The 21,153-nt window shown below is 51.4% G+C and overlaps 2 protein-coding genes across 2 annotated transcripts; both read right to left on the reverse strand.

Moving 5' to 3' along the window:
* Positions 1-484: 484 nt before the first annotated feature.
* On the reverse strand, positions 485-12,588 carry LOC122366634 (dynein axonemal intermediate chain 7-like). The gene is made up of 8 exons (XM_043339115.1): positions 12,581-12,588; positions 11,595-11,748; positions 9,259-9,402; positions 9,017-9,112; positions 7,354-7,572; positions 6,978-7,046; positions 6,870-6,902; positions 485-1,054 (listed from the first exon to the last, which is right to left on the reverse strand). Exons 1-8 carry the CDS (start codon positions 12,586-12,588, stop codon positions 917-919), a joined length of 861 nt encoding a protein of 286 aa, XP_043195050.1. The 3' UTR covers positions 485-916.
* A 1,406-nt stretch (positions 12,589-13,994) lies between these two features.
* Positions 13,995-19,637, reverse strand: LOC122366642. Its single transcript, XM_043339136.1, has 3 exons — positions 19,489-19,637; positions 16,805-16,967; positions 13,995-14,338 (listed from the first exon to the last, which is right to left on the reverse strand). Exons 2-3 carry the CDS (start codon positions 16,831-16,833, stop codon positions 14,014-14,016), a joined length of 354 nt encoding a protein of 117 aa, XP_043195071.1. The 5' UTR covers positions 16,834-16,967; positions 19,489-19,637; the 3' UTR covers positions 13,995-14,013.
* Between the last annotated feature and the right edge of the window lie 1,516 nt (positions 19,638-21,153).

The following is a 21,153-nucleotide window of genomic DNA, read 5'->3' on the forward strand; positions in this document are numbered from 1 at the left end:
CGAAGAAGTTTTTCCAGGTTGATGAGAATTGATTGATACGCATTCACCCCGTGCGTGCCAATCTAATATGTACAATGCATTTTACGAGCCCAACTACCGACGTGGTTGTCAAAAATCATTAGGCAATGTACCTATTTCTAATTTCTCATCCCAACCGGTAATAAATCGCACTCACGTCATCAATCCGGGTCGCGCATTCGGTCGCGTCATCGGCCAATCACCATGGTTTTCAGACGTAACTTTTTCTGTGGGAAAAGCCGGTCGAAGGCGGAGGCGGGGACACGGGAGGCAAGCATATCGTGACTCCGATCCGCCGCTGATGAAGACGACCGGTAATGCAGCGACTCAATCCGAACAGCGGCCGGGGTGGGCAGACAAAGGTCACTCGGCGATCCGGCCCGTCCACCCGTCCGTCCGCCCAGACCCGTGCAGTGACGTCAGCGGCAGCGAGCTCCGTGCGGTTCATCCGTTCGAACAGACGGGAGCAGAGTACAGAGATCGATTTATTGCACATCTTCAGCAGCACATCTCAGATGAGGTCAGCGGGTAACACACGATGAGGTGTCGGAAGAGAATAATGCGAAGCTAGGTTAGCCAGCGAGTTTCAATAGCTTCCTCGTCGGAAGAGAGCATCAATCCTATCGAGCTGCTGCTAAATTACAACATGATCATTGATCAGTACAGTACATACATCGCGTTCTACTGTTAGCTTCTTCAAGAGAAACTGCTCCATTTTCACTTTGGTTCAGTTGAAAATCTCCACCATGACTAGCATCAACCAGCTGACCGTCTCACAGCTGAAACCCGGAGTCGTCTTGAATCGCGTCGGCGTATGATCGGATGCGATCGGAGATCAGATAGCGGCAGTATATCACTGAGCACCACTGGACCGCTGCGCTGACTCATTGTGGCCACACTAGGAGTAGGAGAGCAGTCGCGTGGCGGTGAACAACGTGTGCAGGCAGTTGACGAACGTGCAGGGCGCCGCCTCCAGCCGAGCGCGTGCCTCCTCCGAGCCCAGGGCCTCCACCAGGTGGTACAGGTCGGCAAAGTACTGCAACACGACAGACAACGGACAATTAACCGACATACCTCCACCAGGCGATACAGGTTGGCAAACTACTGCAACACGAGACAATTACCAGACATACCTCCACCAGGTGACACAGGTCGGCAACACGACAGACGACAGATTGCCTGTTTCTCTTAAAGAAGAAAAACTTGCTTAAAAATATAATAAAAAGTAACCGTACCTACTATGGACGTCAAACCCCTTGAGACCCCACTTTTTTGCGATAATTTTTAAATGCGTCAACTCTCGTTGACAATATTCTGGCAATGTGTGTTTCAGAACCTGCCGAAACTTTTATTACTAAGGTATTTTGACGCCAAACGATTAGTAAAGGTACTTCTCGTTCACATCGTAATGTTAAATTTCACGGAACGAATCTGCTGTTTGGGTAGAGGCTACGCGCTCATGGGGCGGAGCCACGTAATGACGTCAGCGCTAAGCTCCGCCCTACCCCTCCGGCGCTCCTTGCCCGGCGACCGGTCACTCGCGTCTCTCGCTCCATTCAGGCTTGATGGTGGGCGGTAGCTGGTAGCGGTAGCGGGCACTGGTAGATGGCATTTAGAGCAGATGGCGCTGGTGGCGGGGCTCGAGTGTGGCCGAGCGCAAGCCTCTGCCCGGGCCTGAATTGACCTTAACATTACGAGTGAATGAGAAGTACCTTCCATAATCGTTTGGCGTCAAAATACCTTAGTAATAAAAGTTTCGGCAGGTTCTGAAACATACATTGCCAGAATATTGTCGACGAAAGTTGACGCATTTAACAATTATCGCAAAAAAGTGGGGTCTCAAGGGGTTTGACGTTCATAGTAGTACCTGCTATCATAATCAAAATAGAAAATCGTAAAAAAGGCCAGATACTTTCGAGGAGCTTTCGGCTCACGCCTTCTTCAACTCGCTCTATTTTCTTTTTTTTTTCTTTTTGGTGCAAACGCATTGAAATTCAAATATATAGCAGCTGCAGGGCACTTCTCCAAACGGTTACAGATACTTCTAATACATAGGCTTTAAAGCACAAAGACGTAGGTATTTAATACAACAACAATTCAGACTAAGAAAAACTTGCATTCGCAGTGTCTAAAATACACTTTTCAATTTTCATAAAAACATCAGTACTTTTGGTAGCAAGACGGTAAAAGCACGTTAGGTAATGCCACTTGTTCTTTACTCCAGGACAAAGCAATGGTCACAACCTAACACTTCGTTTACAGCGCTTGCTAGACACGTAGCCTAAGAAGTGCCTTCGGTACTAAACGGCAATACGTCTCCAGTTCCACCCTGAGCCGCAGAGCCGACACCTTGGTCTTGTTTCTCGGTCCTCCAGACTCCCGACACGGCTCCGTAAATTTTGACATCATCTCTCCATACGAGTAGAACGAAATAGGCCTGGTGAGTGCATGGGCCAGTTGAATGAAAGCGTCCTTTCTGCAGAAGAGGTGATCCTCAAGGAGTTCTGACAGAAAATCCAGCTACTGCTAAGCGCTGGGAGCGTTGCTCCGTCTTTTCGCAATCACTGTTGGTGCAGGCTGCAGCATTACGAAGTCGCACATACATAAACACGCATAGACAGAGATACGCCCAAACATTATTTACGGCGATAAAAAAACTCCTCCCTGTCAGCTTATAAATATATTTTCCGTAGCCTGCACGTGTGCTCACGATCTGAAGCCGATGGCGATAAGGTAACGTAGCGTAAAAATCAAAGTTTCAAATTGTGGCAGTAACAACGAAAAACCAACAGAAAAAGATCCAACAATATTTGAAACATTGAGCTCGGCTACAAAGAGCATATGTAGGAACAATACGACAAACATCTTACAGTCACAAGTCATGGAGCGTTCGAGCTTTCGATTCGCAGGCGGAGACGCAATTCACAAATTACAATGTTATGTCCTGCACGAAGGGACGACATCGGCCTTATATCCAGGTATATGTATGTGTAAACGGGCTTCCGGCTTATTTGAGATAGGCAAACATAATTATGTGAGCGTCTGGCGTAGCTATATATGTGACGTCTTACGACAGGCACAGTTGCGGTGGCTTTACCTGATACCATAATACACTTTCACGTTTGAAGCTTACGTTAACTCGGCATCACAAGATGGTTACGTAACAACATCATCAGTTGCATGTGTGTAGGGATTACATGCATTCACGCATTTGTTTCAATGTTTGTCCTAACAGGTGAGTTAGAACAAACGGGTGTGTATCCGCCATAAGTAGGGGAGAGTGGGGTAAAATGCCCAGGGTGGGAAAGACGCCCCACCCCCTCTAGTGGCGAAATAAAGCATAAAACCTCGAACTTAAATGCTCTTAGCGTAAAGCGGAAGGCTTCATTGTGTGCTGCACAAAAAATTGCCAAGTTTAGTTGGGCAACGGTGGGCTGGTGGCTGCATGCTTTATATTTGCTGATTTCAAAAAAAAAAAAGAATTGGTGTCAAAACATTGTGAATATCAAAGAAGATAAGTAATTTGTATGCACTTTGCTATTGCAGTGATGCATTCACATGCGTGTACTGTGTCCCAACCAGTTTGGTAAAGGGTTTAGTTTGAGTGCTAACAAATTGTACTGATTAATTGTCCATTCGGTATCTTGGGGAAAGATGCTCCCTGACCTGATGGGGAAAGACGCCCCCCTAAATCCGTAGGCTGCCCTTCAAGAAACCTGTCGAATCTCTTAGTACATACTTGTGGTGAGAGACAAAGGGCGATTTGGGATTACTGAGAGTGCAATACGGTCAGCTGCTCCCCATGCCGGTCTATCGGCCAATACACCGACTTTTTGGGTGGCATCTGACTCTGAGAGCCCTCAGTCCTCACGATGGCCTCTGTGGACCCCATTAATGGCTCAGAGACCTCTCACAGCATTCTTGGGGGCTCCCACGCTGGCTTCACGGGCCGCGCTGGCATCTGATGTCCCCATGATGGTCTTGAGGGCCCAGCCTCATGATAAGGGTCCCACAACAGTCTTTGAACGTGCCACCACGGAGGCTTGTTTGGCCGCGCTGGACTATGATGGCCCTCACGATGACCTCTGAAACCCCTCACGACGACTTTTGAGGGCCCTTACGATGGCGTTTAAGTGTCTACCACAGGCTAGAAGGGAACTGATTCGTTCAGGCTATTCATGTGCCCATTTCGGCCACTTATACTAAGGGGGGCATCTTCCCCAACGCCAGGGGGCGTCTTTCCCACCCTCCGGGATAAGATGCACCCTTGCACTACTTCAGGATAATGATTCATAGCAAAAAGTTATCATATATTCGCCTTGAACTTGCATAAAACGAAAAAAAAATGGAGCTTTGATACTGTGGCGCTCAAAACTTTTGTTACGGTCATAGTTCCAGCAGACTTTGGATAAAGTCTCGCTTTTTGCGAAGTCTGTTGCGAACTGTGAATCCAATTATGTCTCAGGTAGGATACAGATTATTCAAACATCCGTAAAACTCCAGCGATATTTCATCCATGGCCATGGATCATGACTAACATCTATGCTAACACAAATCCATTTATTACAGGTTATCGTTACAAATTTTTACTTAGGAATGCAGGTGTTTACTTTCAATAAATTAACTACTTTTAACACATTCAATATTTCAACACCTTAGCGAATGTGAGTGGAGCGCATGCACTAGATCTGCAAATTCATTATTTCAGCTCTCAAGGCACGATCGAACAACGTGATATCGTAACTCGGCCGGCGCCGCCCTCCCGCTCGGTCCGACCTCCTCTGTTTCTTGGCACAACGGGACTGACCGGCATCTGGCACGGCATCGCCTTCGGCAATGTCGTAGGAGGGAGATTTCGTTCTAATGTAGCCCTCTCTCGGCCCTCACCGTTTGTCACGAGGGTCACAACAACTGCAATATCAATAACGAACTTTGAATTATGAGTGAACATGTTTGGTATTTGAATGAGTGTTAACAAAATACGCCTAGTCAACACTAATGCGTGTTGCGCATTGAAGCGCGTGTGTTTTGTGGACATTCAAACATTTAGCACTTCCAGTCGTCTCAAAACAAATAAGAAATGTGCCTGCTCATTGAGCTTTTGTCAAAACTTGATTGATTGCGCTCATACAATACCGAACTATGTAAGGACATCTACCGGCTTGTATTTTATATGTTCGATCACAGAAACAATACCACACATAATCGCGGAATAGCAGGGACGAAACGACTCGAAGCGCATCGTCTGGGCGCCCTAGCCACCGATCCACCGCCCACACTTGTTAGTACGCATCTGGCTACCGACCAGCCACTACTCACTTCTCCACTTAGCCGCGGTTCTGGTCGCCCCTCCCCCACCGACCATTGACCTGCATGGGCGATCAGTTGTTTGCCAGGGGAACGTCTGCAGCCGGCGCACCTGCTGTTATCGGAGACCGTTAGGAAGTGCCGGGGCCGGGGAGGGAGGCCGCTGTCGGGACCGGCGGCGGCCGCGCGGGGAGAAGGGTGCGTGCGTGGGGGCGCCGACGGCCGCTGGCCGTGCGTATGTCGTTACTCTCGCGCCGACTGACAGTCACGCCAGCCGTGTGGGGGCGTCACGGCCGTGCGGGCGCCGCCGGTAAACACGCCCCGCCCTGAGCCCCGGGGGCAGACGGAGGGCCGGACACAGCCGCGCCCGGATCAAAATCTGCGCCGCGACAGACCGCCCGCCGCTCTTAGCGAAATGAACGGAGAAGGCAAACGCAGTTGGAACGAAAAGCCCTGGCCCGGACATCACCCGGCCCGTCGACATTAATTATCAATTTGCATGCTCTACGTCACATACGCCAACACACCACAATGCTAAGCGCATTTCAAAAAGCTGACAATCCTTGTATTCTCCAGGTCCGGCATAATGTTTTATTGCTTTTTATCAAACGTGCTGGAAGCTGGTGTGGACTGTTAACTGTAGCGCCAGTGCAGCGCTTTTGAACTCAGTATAGGATTGTTTGCCGTTTTTAGCGTTGCCGAGAACCAGCACTTTGAGATAATTAACTAGTCAGAAAAGAACTGTGCAGCAAAAAAAGGTGCGCATTCGTCACGTACATAATTTCATTTCGAAAGGCCTGTCAGTCAGGATTCATGCGATGCTAGGACGCAGTGATACGTTAAATTAAAAACTAAAAAATCAATTCGAAAAATTATTCATTAAGGTGAGATGGAAGCAAGTAAACTATCGTCGCACACCATGCCTCCCTAGCCCGGAGGACGTCACCCGCCACCAGTACCACTCCTCAATGGGAGCACCTGCTCGGGCCGGGGTCGGGTCGGCGTCGCGTGCCACCCCGGGCTGATTGTTGAGACAGACCGACCTCCGGAGCAGACGAGGACTGATGAGTTGCCGACGTGATCCGGAGACGGCACCGCCCGATCGGTGGACGGGAATCCCGTCCTCCCGACTTACCGCGAACCGACGCGGGACGAGGACCGGGGGACATGAGCAGTGTACTTACATAATGCATGCGTAACAGGGGAGATCATGCCACCACCGTTGGGAAAATCGCTGATCGAACTACTGAAAACGGACTTACGGAAGGTCAATAAAAATAAGCAACAGACGACGTTACTGTCAACTAAGTTTCATTCGAGTAAAGAATAGCGGACAAGTGACATTAACCTTTTTTGACACACTTCGACAGAGTCCAAGGCTCGACTGTTCCCGTTTGTTGTGTTGGCGTACGATTGTCAGGTTACCTACCTAAGTGTACGCTGAATGAACTACACGCGGGTACTCACCGGCATTCCTGGCGCCTCCTGGTCACTCCAGCCCTGGCTGGTCTCACCACGAATTTACACACGATGCGGGCACTCACCGGCATTCCTGGCGCCTCCTGGTCACTCCAGCCCTGGCTGGTCTCGCCACGAATTTACACGTGATGCGGGCACTCACCGGCATTCCTGGCGCCTCCTGGTCACTCCCCCTGGCTGGTCTCGCCACATTCCACAATGGTGGTTTTGCGCGGCCGTACCAGCAGCAGTGCAGGGTTACCCTGCAGGGAGGGACCGGGAATATGGGTGCTCAGAAGGGACGTTTGCTATGCTCATTAAAATATTGCAATGCTATATCTGCTATATTTTTTTATTATATCGTTAGATTATGGCTGAACGTTATCACAGTATTTTTATATAAAATACCAAAATACCGTTAAGCCGTTTTCAAACCATAGTCCACAAACCTTGGTATCCTATATAGGTAAGCTAAGTTTTTCTCTTTTTGATCATACGCGGCTCCGTTTCTTTTTCCTCCCCGCGCACCCCACAGGCCACAGCAGACCCTCTTCACTCCATCTGACCTACCTGCAGCTGTTCGCTGAGCATCTCTTTGAACTGCAGCACCAGGTTCTCAGCCCCGGCCAGCAGGTTCCAGCGGCTCGAGCTGAAGCCGTACGCGTTGCCCACCAGCGCCATGCACCAGTAGAGGTGCTTCTCGCACGGCTGGTGCTTCAGCGACGTTCCCTCGATGTAGAGGTACGAGTCCTCCTCGGGAAACAGGTCCAGCCCGTGCCGCTGCAGCGTCTGCACCGGGAGGAGCCGGCACCGCTGCGTCAGTGGAGGGTGACATTCGATTGACTGAGCTCTGCTTTTATTTAGGGAGTAGTATAGCTTGCTGCAGCGAAATCAAGAACATTGTTCAAGAACCAAGCATGGATTCACGGCTAGGTCGATTACTTCGTAATAAATACACCATGTGTGTGTAGCAACCACACAGAAACGTCCTGCGAGACGCGTCCACCGTAAATACAAAATGATCACAATTAGTATCTAGCATTATCCAACTCCACAATTCGCACATTCCTTTCAAGGCGTCTTCCCAGTTCGATTTTTCACTTCCTGTTTCTTAGGCATTCACGAGTAAGCGCAAATCACAATACAAATGCAGCTGAAATCGAAATGATCTTATCGACCCAAAAGTCAGTGAAATTCTATAGAAGTGAATGCCCTAGCTTTAATGAATCTCATTTGCCGTGAGTGTGAGTGAGTTGAAGCGGAGACATTTTCATTCAGATGACGAAATTAAGCCATTACCCGTGACGATGAGCAAAGCTTATATCAGACACTAATCCGAGGTAAGCCTATAAACTGGCTAATAATTGTCTGAACTGGGCCAACCAGGATCCCAGTACGCTGGCTAGTTTCTTCACAGCCTACATCCCGGCTTGATCCTCAGTCTAGCGAAGCTCCCGAGCCGTTCCCATGGAAATCAGTCGACCGCCGCTGGCTTCGGGCAAGATTACTTGCTCCGGGAGTCTCTCAGTACATCACTCTCGCTTGTCTACGTTCAGCTCGGAGGTATTTCGCCGTAAGACACTGTATTCCACACCGTACGGCGGGTCATACAGCACGCACGGTGCTGTCGAGTCAGCGGCCAGGTTATTGGCACTGGGAGGAGCGCCGTTACTCAGGACCCACAGGCGGAGCCCGGATTACGGGAGAGGAGGGCTGAGCGGCTCGTTACCCGCACCGGCACCAGAGGTGAGGCGGCACGGCCAGCCCGGCCGAGTGAAGACTGGTGCGTGCCATCAGCGCGGTGTAAAACCGACTCCGCCATTGGGATGGAAGGGATTGGAGGCGGAATGGGCCGGTGTGGCGGAAGGCACGTGTATTGTTCGACTGATTTGAGAGAGTAGAGGGCTCAGGTAAGGTAGCAAGGCAGGCTGTTGCTGGTCGAAAGATGGGGTCTGAAACTTCTAATGGATTGGTGAGCCATCTTCACCATAAGACCGGAAATGAGGGAAGACATGAAGACTTAGAACCAGCTATCGCGAAGAGAGCAATCGGCAGACACCAATGCCTATAGGGCTGTGTAGGGCTGTGTAGGCATACCGCATATGCAACATTGTCCTAACTATTCGCATATGTTTAAACGCATATGTGGCCCATTGACAAGCTCACCAATGCAACGACACGCACCGCTTGTACGGTACGAGCGGGCCGAACTATTCGCCCAGCGCTTTCTCACCTGAATGAGTTTCTCCGGCTTCATAAATTTATCGTAGTACTGTTCCAGGCAGTTGCTGGAGCCGCCAGTGACCTCACACAGGCTCACCAGATCGTCCTGAAACATATCAACCGAAGTTCATCAGAGTGCCTGAGTTGCTCGAAGTCAAGTTACGCTGAGTTACGAGTCAGAATAACTTCACAAAGTCTGCACCTCCTTTATCAGCGCGTTTCCGTCCTGTGCGACGCGCGCCCATAATTGACGGCCATGCGGACGCCGGCCACGGCGGCGGTGATGTTCAGTTCAGCCGAGGCCGGTCCGGTCGGCGCGTACGACCAGTTCTGGTAGGGGAGGTTCGAGAAGCGGTTCACGGCCAGCCCGAACAGACCCAGACGCAGTGTGCGCGCCTGCCGCACACAACGGGAACGGGAAACATGACAGCAGGGCGGCGATGGGTTCGAAATGAGAACCACTTGTCTACACCCATATGTGTATGAAAAAGCACTGTGGATTACTGGATATGGTGCTGTTATATCGGTTATACGAATGACACAGATGACCTACGACTGGTGCACATGTAACCTCGTCTTAGCTGCCGCACGTCCAATCCATACATGACATATCAATGATTGTGATCGATGAGTGGATTGCAAGGCAAAAGTAAAATGCGACAAGAATCACACATTCGACATTACTGCGCATTCCATTGTTGTGTTTATGTATGACTACCAGGAAGAATGACGATGACGGTTATAACTGCCCTCAACGGCTACATTTTGCTACAGACAGCGAGTCCCCGGAGTGAACCGAAATAAATGACGAGCCCAAATAAGCCTATCTACTATGCGACAATGTTGTTTACATCGGTCTATAATGGGTCCATTTAGGTGATTTAGGTCGCCAAGTATACCAGTTGTGAGCATAACGCGTTAAAAATGAACGCTGATGACGATTGTGAACCCACATCATTTGAAATAATAGTCGTGGTTCAGCAGCTAAGCGGAGGAAAAACATGCCGAGGGTCAATAGTAGAGGTGGCAATGATGAAAATTTTGGGAACTAGACTCGAACCAGACCCGTCTGGACATTTCTGGAACCAGTCAGACCCGGTCTAAGTTGAAATCGGAACCAGTCGGACCCGTTCCCCAAACGTCAATTAATACAAACTATTTGTAGGTATCATTGGTTGCATCATGTAAAGCAGCCTATTTCTCACTGGGAATACCTTATGAGCTACATTGTGCTAAGAAAACATATACATCAGCAAATGTTTTCTTTCCATTCACTTGATATTTTGCAATCATGTGTAGTGTGCAGGATGTATAGTTATGGTAGGACCGGTTGGACCCGTCATAAAATTTCCAGGAACCGGTCTGGACCCGGTTCTTTGGACCCTGCCTCGGGTCCACATTTTGCCGCCTCTAGTCACTAGCAGTAGGAAAGCAGAGCTGCGAACATACCATCCATATGCATACCAAACTGCAGGCCTGAAGTTGAGAATGTTCAAGCTGCGTTAATTATTCAAAGGTTCACAATCTATCAAACAGCACCAAAAGATGTGTAAAAGGTCGAAGAAGTGCCCTTATATACATTAAAGGTCCGTCAACAGATTTTGCGCAGGCCTTAGTGACCAGGATACCTCGCAACATGCACATTGCACGGGTTGCAGACTGAAACACAGTGGCAGTAAACCGAACTTTTCCCGATGTTTCCCGTCTATCCCGCTTTGATCGAGCTAAGCCACTCGGCGCGGCGTGCATGGATTGCTAGCACCGCACCGACTAACGATGCCGTACCGCCGTCTAACTTTGACGCTGGTTTGCGGGCTCTCGCCATAGCGATCCTGCCGAATGGTAACGTGACCACCGCACCGGCACCCAGGCCGGGAAAGGCCAGCAGAAACGTCACTGAAAGCGTCGTCGGCGGTAGCGCAAAGGAGGCCAATTTTACCGAATCCGGGCCAAGCAGAGCAGGGAGTGTGCGTGCGTGCGTATTTGTAAAGGATGTGAATCACAACAGTGTCATATTGCAGAAGTAGTAATATGACAACCCCGATTCCCCAACAGCCAATTCAGCCGCGTAACACGCGCCACATATTTAGCAACTAGTAAGTACACCACGTCACTAGATACCGGGGTTGCATAGTATTTTGCGTCACCGAAGCTGAAGGAGTTTCATCATTATGCGAAAGCTGAATAAGCATATAGGAATAGAAGCCAGAGCTTAGCAGCGTCGGTGAAGTGACGGCACTATCAGAGCCTCCTAGCGCTACACACGCACTCAGTTGCCAGGGAAACCGGCCTGGGACGGCAAAATTAACAGCTCAGCCCACAGTCATCCTATCATCAACAGGGATGGACAGCCACTCAACCCAAGATAGGAACCACCGACCGGTTTCATATCTGTAACGTGATTCGTCAGCTATTCGTACATTTCCTTCCAGCCAGCGTTATTTGCGGTTGGCAAATGAACTGAACTAGCGCTACTATAGCGTTGCACGTTAGTGTCATCAAATGCGAAGTGTCATCGAATGTTATTCTAAAAACAAGCCAAAATAAGCGTTAAGATGTGAACTGTTCTAGCGGTCTCAGCGACAAGCCGGCCACGACCTGCAGCGTAGGTCCTCGTTGTACCGGGTGTCGTAGAAGCCCTCGGTGCTCCAGCACGACCTGTCCTCGTCCCAGGGACGAAGGACGAAGAACGGCGGCTCGAACCACGCGTCGTCTCGGGGCACTGCGCGTGAGGAGATACGACTGACAGACAGCCATAGACGGTGACACGGTATAACGTGAACACAAACGACCGACACAGTCAACAGTCGATTATAAACGTCAGAGTCGCAGACAGCTTATCGATAAGGTAGAGCGAACGAGTGTCGTGAGTTCGGCAGACCATACATACACCATCACATTCAAAGCATGACAGATAGTCGGAGTGTTGTCAAATGCAGCATCTCTTCGGGATGCCTGGGACCGCGTCAAGGGCAGCGTTATGGATACAACGCGCAGCTACCGATTCCACTAAGCCTAGCAGACGCACGGCTCCAACGTGTACATAGCCATGTATGCACTCGTAGGCTGGTGGTCGGATCTACCCGCCCGGCCCGGCTCGGCACGTCGTTTGCCAAGCGAGCTGGGGAGACGGTCATCCCCGCGGGACCCAGCGCACCCCGACGAACCCGCGTACCAGCTGATCGCAGTCGATACCGGTCGAGATGCAACCCCTTCATCAAAACCGGCGTCGAACAGGGACACACCGAGCCGGCGACCGGACGCGTTTGTAGAATTTATGCAGAAACAAACAGGCATGTCGGCCGGGGCTTAAGGCACAACAGGTCCCAATTCTTTACCGTTTTAGAGAAGGGGTAGGTTATGTCTAAGGCGCGTTGTTAAGTTGCAGGATACATGTATAAAAATACACGAAACGGCCATTTGTAACATAACTCAGTGCTCTGAAATGCACTCCCTGTATGTAACCTGTAGGTACGATTGATTGACGCATTTCGAGTGGTTTATTATTATTATTATTATTATTGTTTATTCAGCATCGTCATGCGACAAAAAGATACATATTATGTAGGGATACCTGTCCATGTTGTCGGTCAAATTTATCCGAAGGGATGTTTCGAAACAGGGAGCAAGTCGTTGGATGAGGCGGGTCATACCCAATTATAAAGACTCACGTTAGTCCCGTTCATCAGCGTATAAACTGTAACATATATATTATATAACCCCATACCTCAAAGCAACAGAAATAACCAACGCAGGCGGTTACAGCTCGGTAAGGACCGGCGCAACACGAGCTCATTATCTCAGAGCCATTCATATATTTAGCTTTCAAAAATAATTGTGAATCACTCTCTCTGCACTCAAATATAATCATGTACCACATATTATAACTAGATGCCGGCAGCGCTCTTGCGTTACCTTGGGCCAGAATTGGAGGTACGGTACTGAAGGCACACACCGGGCCAAACCACCGAAACCCAGACTGAGCTTGGACTGAACCTGAAACCAACCGAAACATCCCAAAAATGCTTGAAAGCACGTGAGATTGGTGTGGATATCTACCTACAGTAAGATATGCACGTGCATAGTTCATGTCCCAGGCACCCCAGTGCAGTCATTTTCATAGCATCCTGTAGCATGTGTCTAGTTCTATCAGTGTACCGACTTTTGTGTCGCTATCTCGACGTTTCCCGTGATCAGAGGATCCATCGTCAAAACCGTTAACCGCCCCCCGCACGCGCAGCTTGCACCCCTCGGATATTATCTCGCCGAAATGTCAAGATTCAATGCATTTTTTCTTATGACCTGCAAGTTTTGAACCAGTTAGAGCCACCGTTTACCCTGCAGGCGTGGCAACGTACGAAGGGGTGCAATCGGCTTGCACGTGCATAGCTCATGCACCACAGAGTTTAGCTCAACCAAATGTGCACTATTTTGGAGGCCTTGCCTGGGACTACAATTGAACCGATTTTGAAGTTGATAGCTCAAAATTTCTTTGAGCCAGAGGACCTCACGTCAAAACGGCTTTCCGCCACCAGCACGTGCAGCCTGCACCCCTCGCAGACGGTGACCCCCCTGGAAACTGGTTCAAGGTGTTACCGATGTGTCCCGCCAGTGTGGCTTTGTCCGTGACCTCGGGTTGACCTGTAGCCTTGACAAAAAATTTCGTGTCACCGAAACTTTGAAGTGGAATAGCATGTGCCACGAAGCACTGAGCGAACCGAGGCCAGCACCAAAAGTTTACCTCGCCGGTGACGAGTCGAACGGTACCACGTTGGTCTCGATCGGTCCACACATTTTGACTCCAGGTCCAAAAAAGCTTGGACAAACTCATACATACATACTGACAAACAGGCTCAGCCGAACTTTTTTTTCAGCGACCCACCAATGGGAATTTCCGGATGCAAAAGCATGCTATCGCATGCTTTTGATCCTCCAATTCTGGACTATCTGATACCATATACATATACCATATCTTACCAATACCACATTCTCCTTCCCTCCCAGTCTTCAGCCATACCGGGTCTCGACCAGCGGGAAGTCCTCAGGCCGGTCGGCCACCTCCAGGGCGTAGTCGATGGGCTGCGGCGGCTCGGGCAGCTCGACAGTCGGCTCGGGCACCGGCGACAGCTCCGTGTCGCGCTCCGAGCCGTCGCCGGCCGCCGAGATGCGCACCCGGGACACCCTGCTGCCGGTGCGGCTCAGCGATCGGCGCGCCGAGCGGCTCACGGAGCGCGCCGAGGCCGTCTCTGAGGCCGAGACCGAGCCGCGGCTCTCCGAGACGGCCGCCGGCACCGCGCCGGCCTCCCCCACCGCCGGCTGGGAGGATACCTCGCTGAGGAACGAGAGGAGGCGGGGTGAGGATGGGGAAGGACAGGATGGAAGGGGAACTGAGGGTGTATGATGCACTTGGTAAGATCAGATGCAGGATGTTGAAAACATTTCTAAGGAAACGAAACTCGATGGAGAGTCAAGCAAAAACAAACAGCGTAGAAGGCATTGGACATCGAGACCGCCCCAGTGTCATTGGATGAAGCCTCCCTCAGCAAAGGATTATCCGACTGGCATCAGCGATTCATAACGCCCAAGAAAGGATAGAAAGTTTAGTCCCGGATGATGAAAAGAGCCTGCTTGGTCTAAGACGGTATGGCAACAAAAATACAAAAGGAAAACAGCCGAACGCGAAGGCGGTCGGTCTCCTTCCTTCCCATCTCGCATCAGGCGTCGATGCGACGGAAGGTGCAGAGGCTCTCGGAAACGATGGACCCCAGTCACTCACTGGCCATCATCAGGCCAGTCCCAGCTCCACGGGCCGCTGATCTCCCGGGCCACCCGCACCGAGACCCGAGTCGCCATTGCGGCACCGTCACCGACCCCAGCCGGCCGTCCACCATGTTGTTGTGAGCTCTCTATCTGTGCCGTCGTTTTTACAAGCGGCCGTGGTGACTCGACACCGCCGAACGACGCGTCACCGGCGGCGGCGGGGCTCGCCGATAACTGCTCCGCCCCGCGAGACGGCTAGCCCCTCCCCCGGCCCTCCGTCCCACCCTCAAAGTGGCGTTCACATCAGCGGGGAACGATTTATGGTCGCACTGCGCCGCAACGACGAATTCGCCCTACGCAACTCGACAAAAACAGGGAAATGCCCCGTGCAGGACGTACCCAACCCTACGCTGCTCAGTAGACGCCCATAACAAGCGGCGGCGGCTGCCGGTGGGATGACGTCACCAGCCACAGCGCCGTCGGCTGCCGGCCGCTGGCGCGTTATGTGCGGCTACTATGCAGCTTGCCAGTTTGGTGCGAAACTTGCGGGGCAACTTTGGCCAGCCATCCATCCCAACCGAGGACCCGGCGGAAGCGGAGGAAGGAAGGGGGAGAAAGAAATCAGGGTGGACGGTGGGAGGGAGACACGAGACGACGGGAGGTGACGACGAGATGAGGAATGGAAGAAGAGCCGGCGATAGAGGCGTGGCAGTAGCTTTTTTTAGTTGGAATTGGTGAGATTGGTTGGTGGTGGCACACTACCTTTTTTGGCATGTCTTGCATACAAATGAATGATCATTTGGTGAGATTGGTTGGGGTGGCACTATTTTTTTTTTTTGCATGTCTGGCGTACAAATGAATGATCATTGATCAGTTTCAACATGCAACAAACAAACTTTCAGTAAGTTACAAAGATGCCAATAATAATTCAGCATTCACGCTTCCACAAGAGAAACCGAAATTATCTCCCGTTATTCTTCCCAATGCAGTCCCAGCCCTGCGGCCAATCTCTCAGCCAGTCCCCGGGACGGTTTGGCCGTGCAGCTCCGTTTATTTACGGCGTCGGGCCGCGGACGGATGGTTGCAGTTGTGTCATCTCAGCCGTCACCCCGCGAGCGTAACCCCGTGTTAGGCGGCCGTATCGCACGCGGAGCCGACACTGACAATCCGTCACTAGCAACGACGGACGGGCCGCTACGGACTGCTGGGGCGTGCCCACTCACTGCACTGCGGGGCGCGGGCGTCGCGAGTAGCACACATCGAAATGAGCTTTGTAAGTGTGCCCGGTATTGTCTGTTCCGGGTGGAATATGGACGCGTGTGACCGGCACAATCGAGTAGCGTCGACATCAAAAACACCCAGTGCATTGGTGTCGGACTCGCAGTCGGGTGGTGCACCTAAGGCATCGAACATGAAAGTCGATTCACAGTAATGGACGTTGACAATAAACTGCTCTTCGAATGGGGTGTAGGTGTCAACTGCACTGTAAACAGAACGCCAGAGATTGTCTTCTGAACCTATTGTGCCGGAACATATGCGAATAAAACATTAGCTCCTCGCATCAACCCGGCGTTACGATGATCAATTTGTTTCATTTTACGATAGGGCTGCTTCCTGTCCTATATTTCTTACAGCACATCCACTCAGCCAGAATATAGTTTTTTATAGACAAGTAAGTGTCATTCTGCCGGACAGTGACTCGGGGAATAGGACGTGGCCATATCAGAAATATCCTCCCTCTCCAACACGGGCCAATATAGCTGAATCATGCAATCATCATAGCCCTATCTACTACCACATTCGCATTGAATTTTAGCGATATCATGGCGTCCAGCGTCAAACGAAATAAATAAACTATTAACCTGCTGGCAATTGGCATCACCATTACGGCATTACACCCACATACCACCCATCTGGCATCTTACAAACCCCCCCCCTCTCCCTCTTTCGGTCATCTCTAAACACCCAACAGGCAACAATGACACCCGGCCGTCGCTCAGTCATCCCCAAACAACACAGTCCCACCGGTTCCACTCACTCGACGCTGGTGGAGATGAGTTTCTGCATCTCGGCCTCCTGCTGGCGTATCTCTCGCTCGATCTCCTCGGGCTCGCGGCGCCGGCTGGTCAGTCCGTCGGCAGGAGGCGGGGGCCGGTAGTCGGCCCGGAACGGAAACCGACGCACCGTGCGGGGCTCGCACACTGTCGGTGTACGGGGTGGGGTGGGGGTGGGGGTCAGACATGGCCACCGATTCATCATCATTCATCATATATTAAGGCCATGGTTTGACATCAAGGCTTGTGTAAAACCATGGTGATGTGAGATTTACCAGCATGGCTCCTATAGTCCTATATGCGGGCATCGAACATGGACATGGGCATTGGGCATCCACAAACTCCCCCCCCCCCAAAAAAAATAGTTATTTAGGGAGAAGCTTGAAAATTGCAAACAATGTACATAACTAAGTAGGTATTACATTATCGTGCATCAAAAAGAAAGCTATGAAGGAACTCTCGCTAGTCGCCTTTCCACTATCAACTTGGATGTCCACTTCATCACAAATTCCTCCCCTGGCGTGTAACCAATCAGCCCCAGTCCACCGTCCGTATCTCCGCCCGGGGCGACTCGGGCCGCGGGCCTGCCGTGTCCACAGTTCAGTGGGGTCTGTCGCGACTGATCCTGCGACGAGCACCCGTGTGTCGCCCTCCGCGACCGCCGCGGTCCGGCGGCATACCAACGACACCGGCCGTGCACGGATCGAGAGCGGCCGAACGCCGGTCACATTCGCTCGGCACCACCGACCGATTGGATTACCGACCAGCGAGAATATTCAGCACTTGGCCGGTACAGTCCAAATGCATTCCCGGATTTACATAAATTTATATCACTGGTCTCACACCACTCGGCTCGCTGAAATCAATGATGCTCTGGCGGCATCAGCTCCGATGCAATCACGATTCTAGGACGCATCAATTGGTCGCTGTCGTCGGACGTAATTACCTACCCAAAGTGACGACAAATGTGTAGAGCACTGTAAAAAAAATGTATGTCTAACAAACCAATAGGCAAGTGTGCTATGGATATGTGCACGCTGCAAAATGCACATCAACCATGTTCACAGTGTTATAAGAAAACCTCTACACATACAAAGAACACAGATTGTCCGCACCTCCCACGCGATCGGCTCCGAGTATCCCGGTCCCATTTGGACATTTCCCCAGCGGGCACCCAGTCAGTACAGCGGCCGAGTCGGTGCCCGTTTGCGCCGCGCGCCGGCCTCCCAACAGCCGCCGCGCGCCGCTGTCCAGCCATTACCGAGCGCTTTGATTTGGTGATGAAAGTCGCGTCCGCATGCGGTGGCTTTGTCCGCCCCCGTCGTCAACACGGCCGGTCGGGATTAGCGATGTAAAACTGCGCCGGCCGGCGGCCGCCAGTGCCCCGGGCGCGGCTCCGTTTAGGCCGGCTGCGTCCCACGGCCTGTGCATTGTGCAGCCCACCGCGCGGACCGGCGACTGCATGGCGCCGCCCGACCCATCGTCACGTGGCAGACGGCCAGGTTACGTGAAAGATAGGCCGTTTGACGGGCTATATAAAGATAAGATGAGTGACGTTAAGAGTCATCATGATAAGTGACGTTCGCAGCTAGACAAGAATGATTATCGTAATCGCAGAAATTGTTCTTTCAGCGTTACATCTCCCCATGGCGTCAAAGAAAAGTAGGATACACAAATGCTTTGACTTCGGTCTTAAGTTGACTTCTGAGACGTGAATAGGTCGACTGAATCCATATGAAAATTTCGGAGCAATATGACAGTTCCGTCTAGCATTTGGTCGTGCAAAGCTTTGACGATTGATCTCCGACAATCGTTGCTGTAGAAAGTGCGTGTGATGCTAACAATTGGCACGCACCTTTTGGGCGCCGTTTGAGCTGGCAATATATGAGATCATTGATAAGCCCAAGAGCAAAAGGCACGCGGAAGCTAAAAGTAGGTAAAAGGCGCTCTACGCTCTAGCTTTCGCTCTTGGTAGACATTCAATATTGGCCACATTGAACCCGAGAAAAAACAGCAAGCTGCCTCCGAAATTACCAATACCTATGTCACACGGGAAGAAAATTAGAGGTAGGTATATAACAAATAGGTAATAGGTAGTTGGTACGATGTGGTGAAAACTCTGCAGTATTCATCCAAAGCTCGGTAATGCTTACTCGATGTTATCAATTACCCTCTCCTCCGCCCCCCCCTCCCCTGTTAACCAAGGTCGGCGACTATCAACACCAAGTCATCATACCTCCTGACGTTCCGACACACAACACTGACAGTTTCGGTGGTCCGACCGTGCCACTGAGTACAACGCGGGATCTTGTTCCACAACCTCCATGGACGCTTCCAGCCGTGTGACTGACCCAGTCAGTTCCTATTTACCATGTAATCGTCATCAGCAAACAGCTGACACGACCGCGGCGAACCGTCCCCGCTCGTCCTGTCTCGGCGGACGGGGGAATGGGGGGGAGGGAGGAGGAGGAGGAGGAGGAGGAGGGGAGGAGGAGGAGGAGGAGGAGGAGGAGGAGGAGGAGGAGGAGGAGGAGGAGGAGGAGGGGAGGAGGGAGGGAGGGAGGGAGGGAGGGAGGGAGGGAGGGAGGGAGGCAGGGAGGGAGGCAGGGAGGGAGGAAGGCAGGGAGGCAGGGAGGCAGGGAGGCAGGGAAGCGTCCCAGCCACTCACCCTCGCGCAGTGTCCAGACGCCGACCACTTTAGGCTGTGGCGGAATGTGCAGCAGGTCGAAGTGGATGAGTCCGCCGATGACGCGGTACCGCCGCAGGTTCAGCTCCTCCTTATCAGTGGCCACCAGCAGCGACGGCACCTTGGGCACTGCGGGCACGGTGTCGGGTCACATACCATGCAGCGAGGGCACTGCGGGCACGGTGTCGAGTCACACCCTGGGGTCACATACCAATGGTGAGGGAAACTTGGGCACTGCGGAACACGGGAGACCGGTCACACACAGACCATCAACGAGCCACCGTCAAAGGCGTGGTGCATAAATTGCGGCTGACGACATGACATTTCGTGCCTTCTTCAGTGGTGTGACCACAGGACCGAGGACACGTCAGAAGTCGCAGGTGGTGCCAACCGTTCCAGTTTACTCAAGATGATGTGTGGCTAACAACAACAGTGGCTAACGATCAACAGGCTATAGTTATACGAGACAGTTACAGATACAAACAATGCCAGTAATGTGAGCCAGCTGCTTACTACCGGCAAGCATCCAATTCCCACTACAGATCAAACCATCGCGATCGTGAGATTCGACCCCAACCTTGACCCGACGTGGGAACGTCATTCCGCAGATCAGCACTGCACCTGTCGTGAACCAGGGACCGGCCATAGGGAAGGGAGTGAGTGAGTGAGTGAGGAAGCGATGGGCCGCCCGGCGCTAGCTCAGCTCCCGGGGACCCACGGACGGCGGACCGACGCGACTGCAGGGGACGGCACTTCGGCGTCTGTCGTCCGCACGGTCAGACAAAACACGTACCCACAAATACAGCCAGACGATACACGTCCGTCCCTTCATACAAACATACAGCACCTACAGCTACATAGAGACCCCGGAAGGGCAGCGGGCACGGTTCACATCGTCCATCAACAGCTGGCGACGGGCGGCGGCGGCGGGACGCTCGGTTATCGCGGAGGCACACAACGTGCCTGACGTGCATCTTTTTTACGTAGTAGAAAGAAGAAACATTTGGACAGTGCGGTATTTTTTTTTTTGTCACATACATAAGTAAGTTAGTCACATCAGGGCATATTTTAAGGATTTTTTACTGCGTCCCAAAGGTGGCATAGGGCACATGCTTTGATCGGAAAGGGCACATTGCAAGCGAAATAGTATATAATGCAAGTGAGATAATGTACAGATACATTGTGTACTGTGCTGGTGGAGGGGCACTGCAAGCGGGATATTGGGAGCGGGCTGTGATTGCTTTTGGCCAGTCTCGAAATTCGCCCAGTCGTAGTGCGTTCTTTATCCGCATTCAAAGGGCGAACCGGCGATTTAAAATGACATTTACATTGTTGTAGGTCACTCGTTTTCCTGAACGGCGTTGGGCGTGTTTGACCTCCCTTGACGCACCAAATTGTACCTATGCTTAGAGAATAAATATGAATATGCACATGATTAAAATGTGATACATACGTCTCTTCATGCGTTTTTCACCCTTATCAATTGATTCAAAATAGAGGTTGACGTGTGAAACATGGCCAATTTGCATTGAAGATACTATGTGTTTGAAATAATTAGATGACGTAAGGTCAAACAGTACCCACCTAAGTTGTGACAAAAAAAATCATCGGATTTCAAAGCTACATAAAAAATCCATCATAGATTAA

The sequence above is a fragment of the Amphibalanus amphitrite genome, unplaced genomic scaffold, assembly GCF_019059575.1.
Source record: "Amphibalanus amphitrite isolate SeventyFive unplaced genomic scaffold, NRLGWU_Aamphi_draft 000821F_arrow, whole genome shotgun sequence".
NCBI classification, from domain to species: Eukaryota; Metazoa; Arthropoda; class Thecostraca; order Balanomorpha; family Balanidae; genus Amphibalanus; species Amphibalanus amphitrite.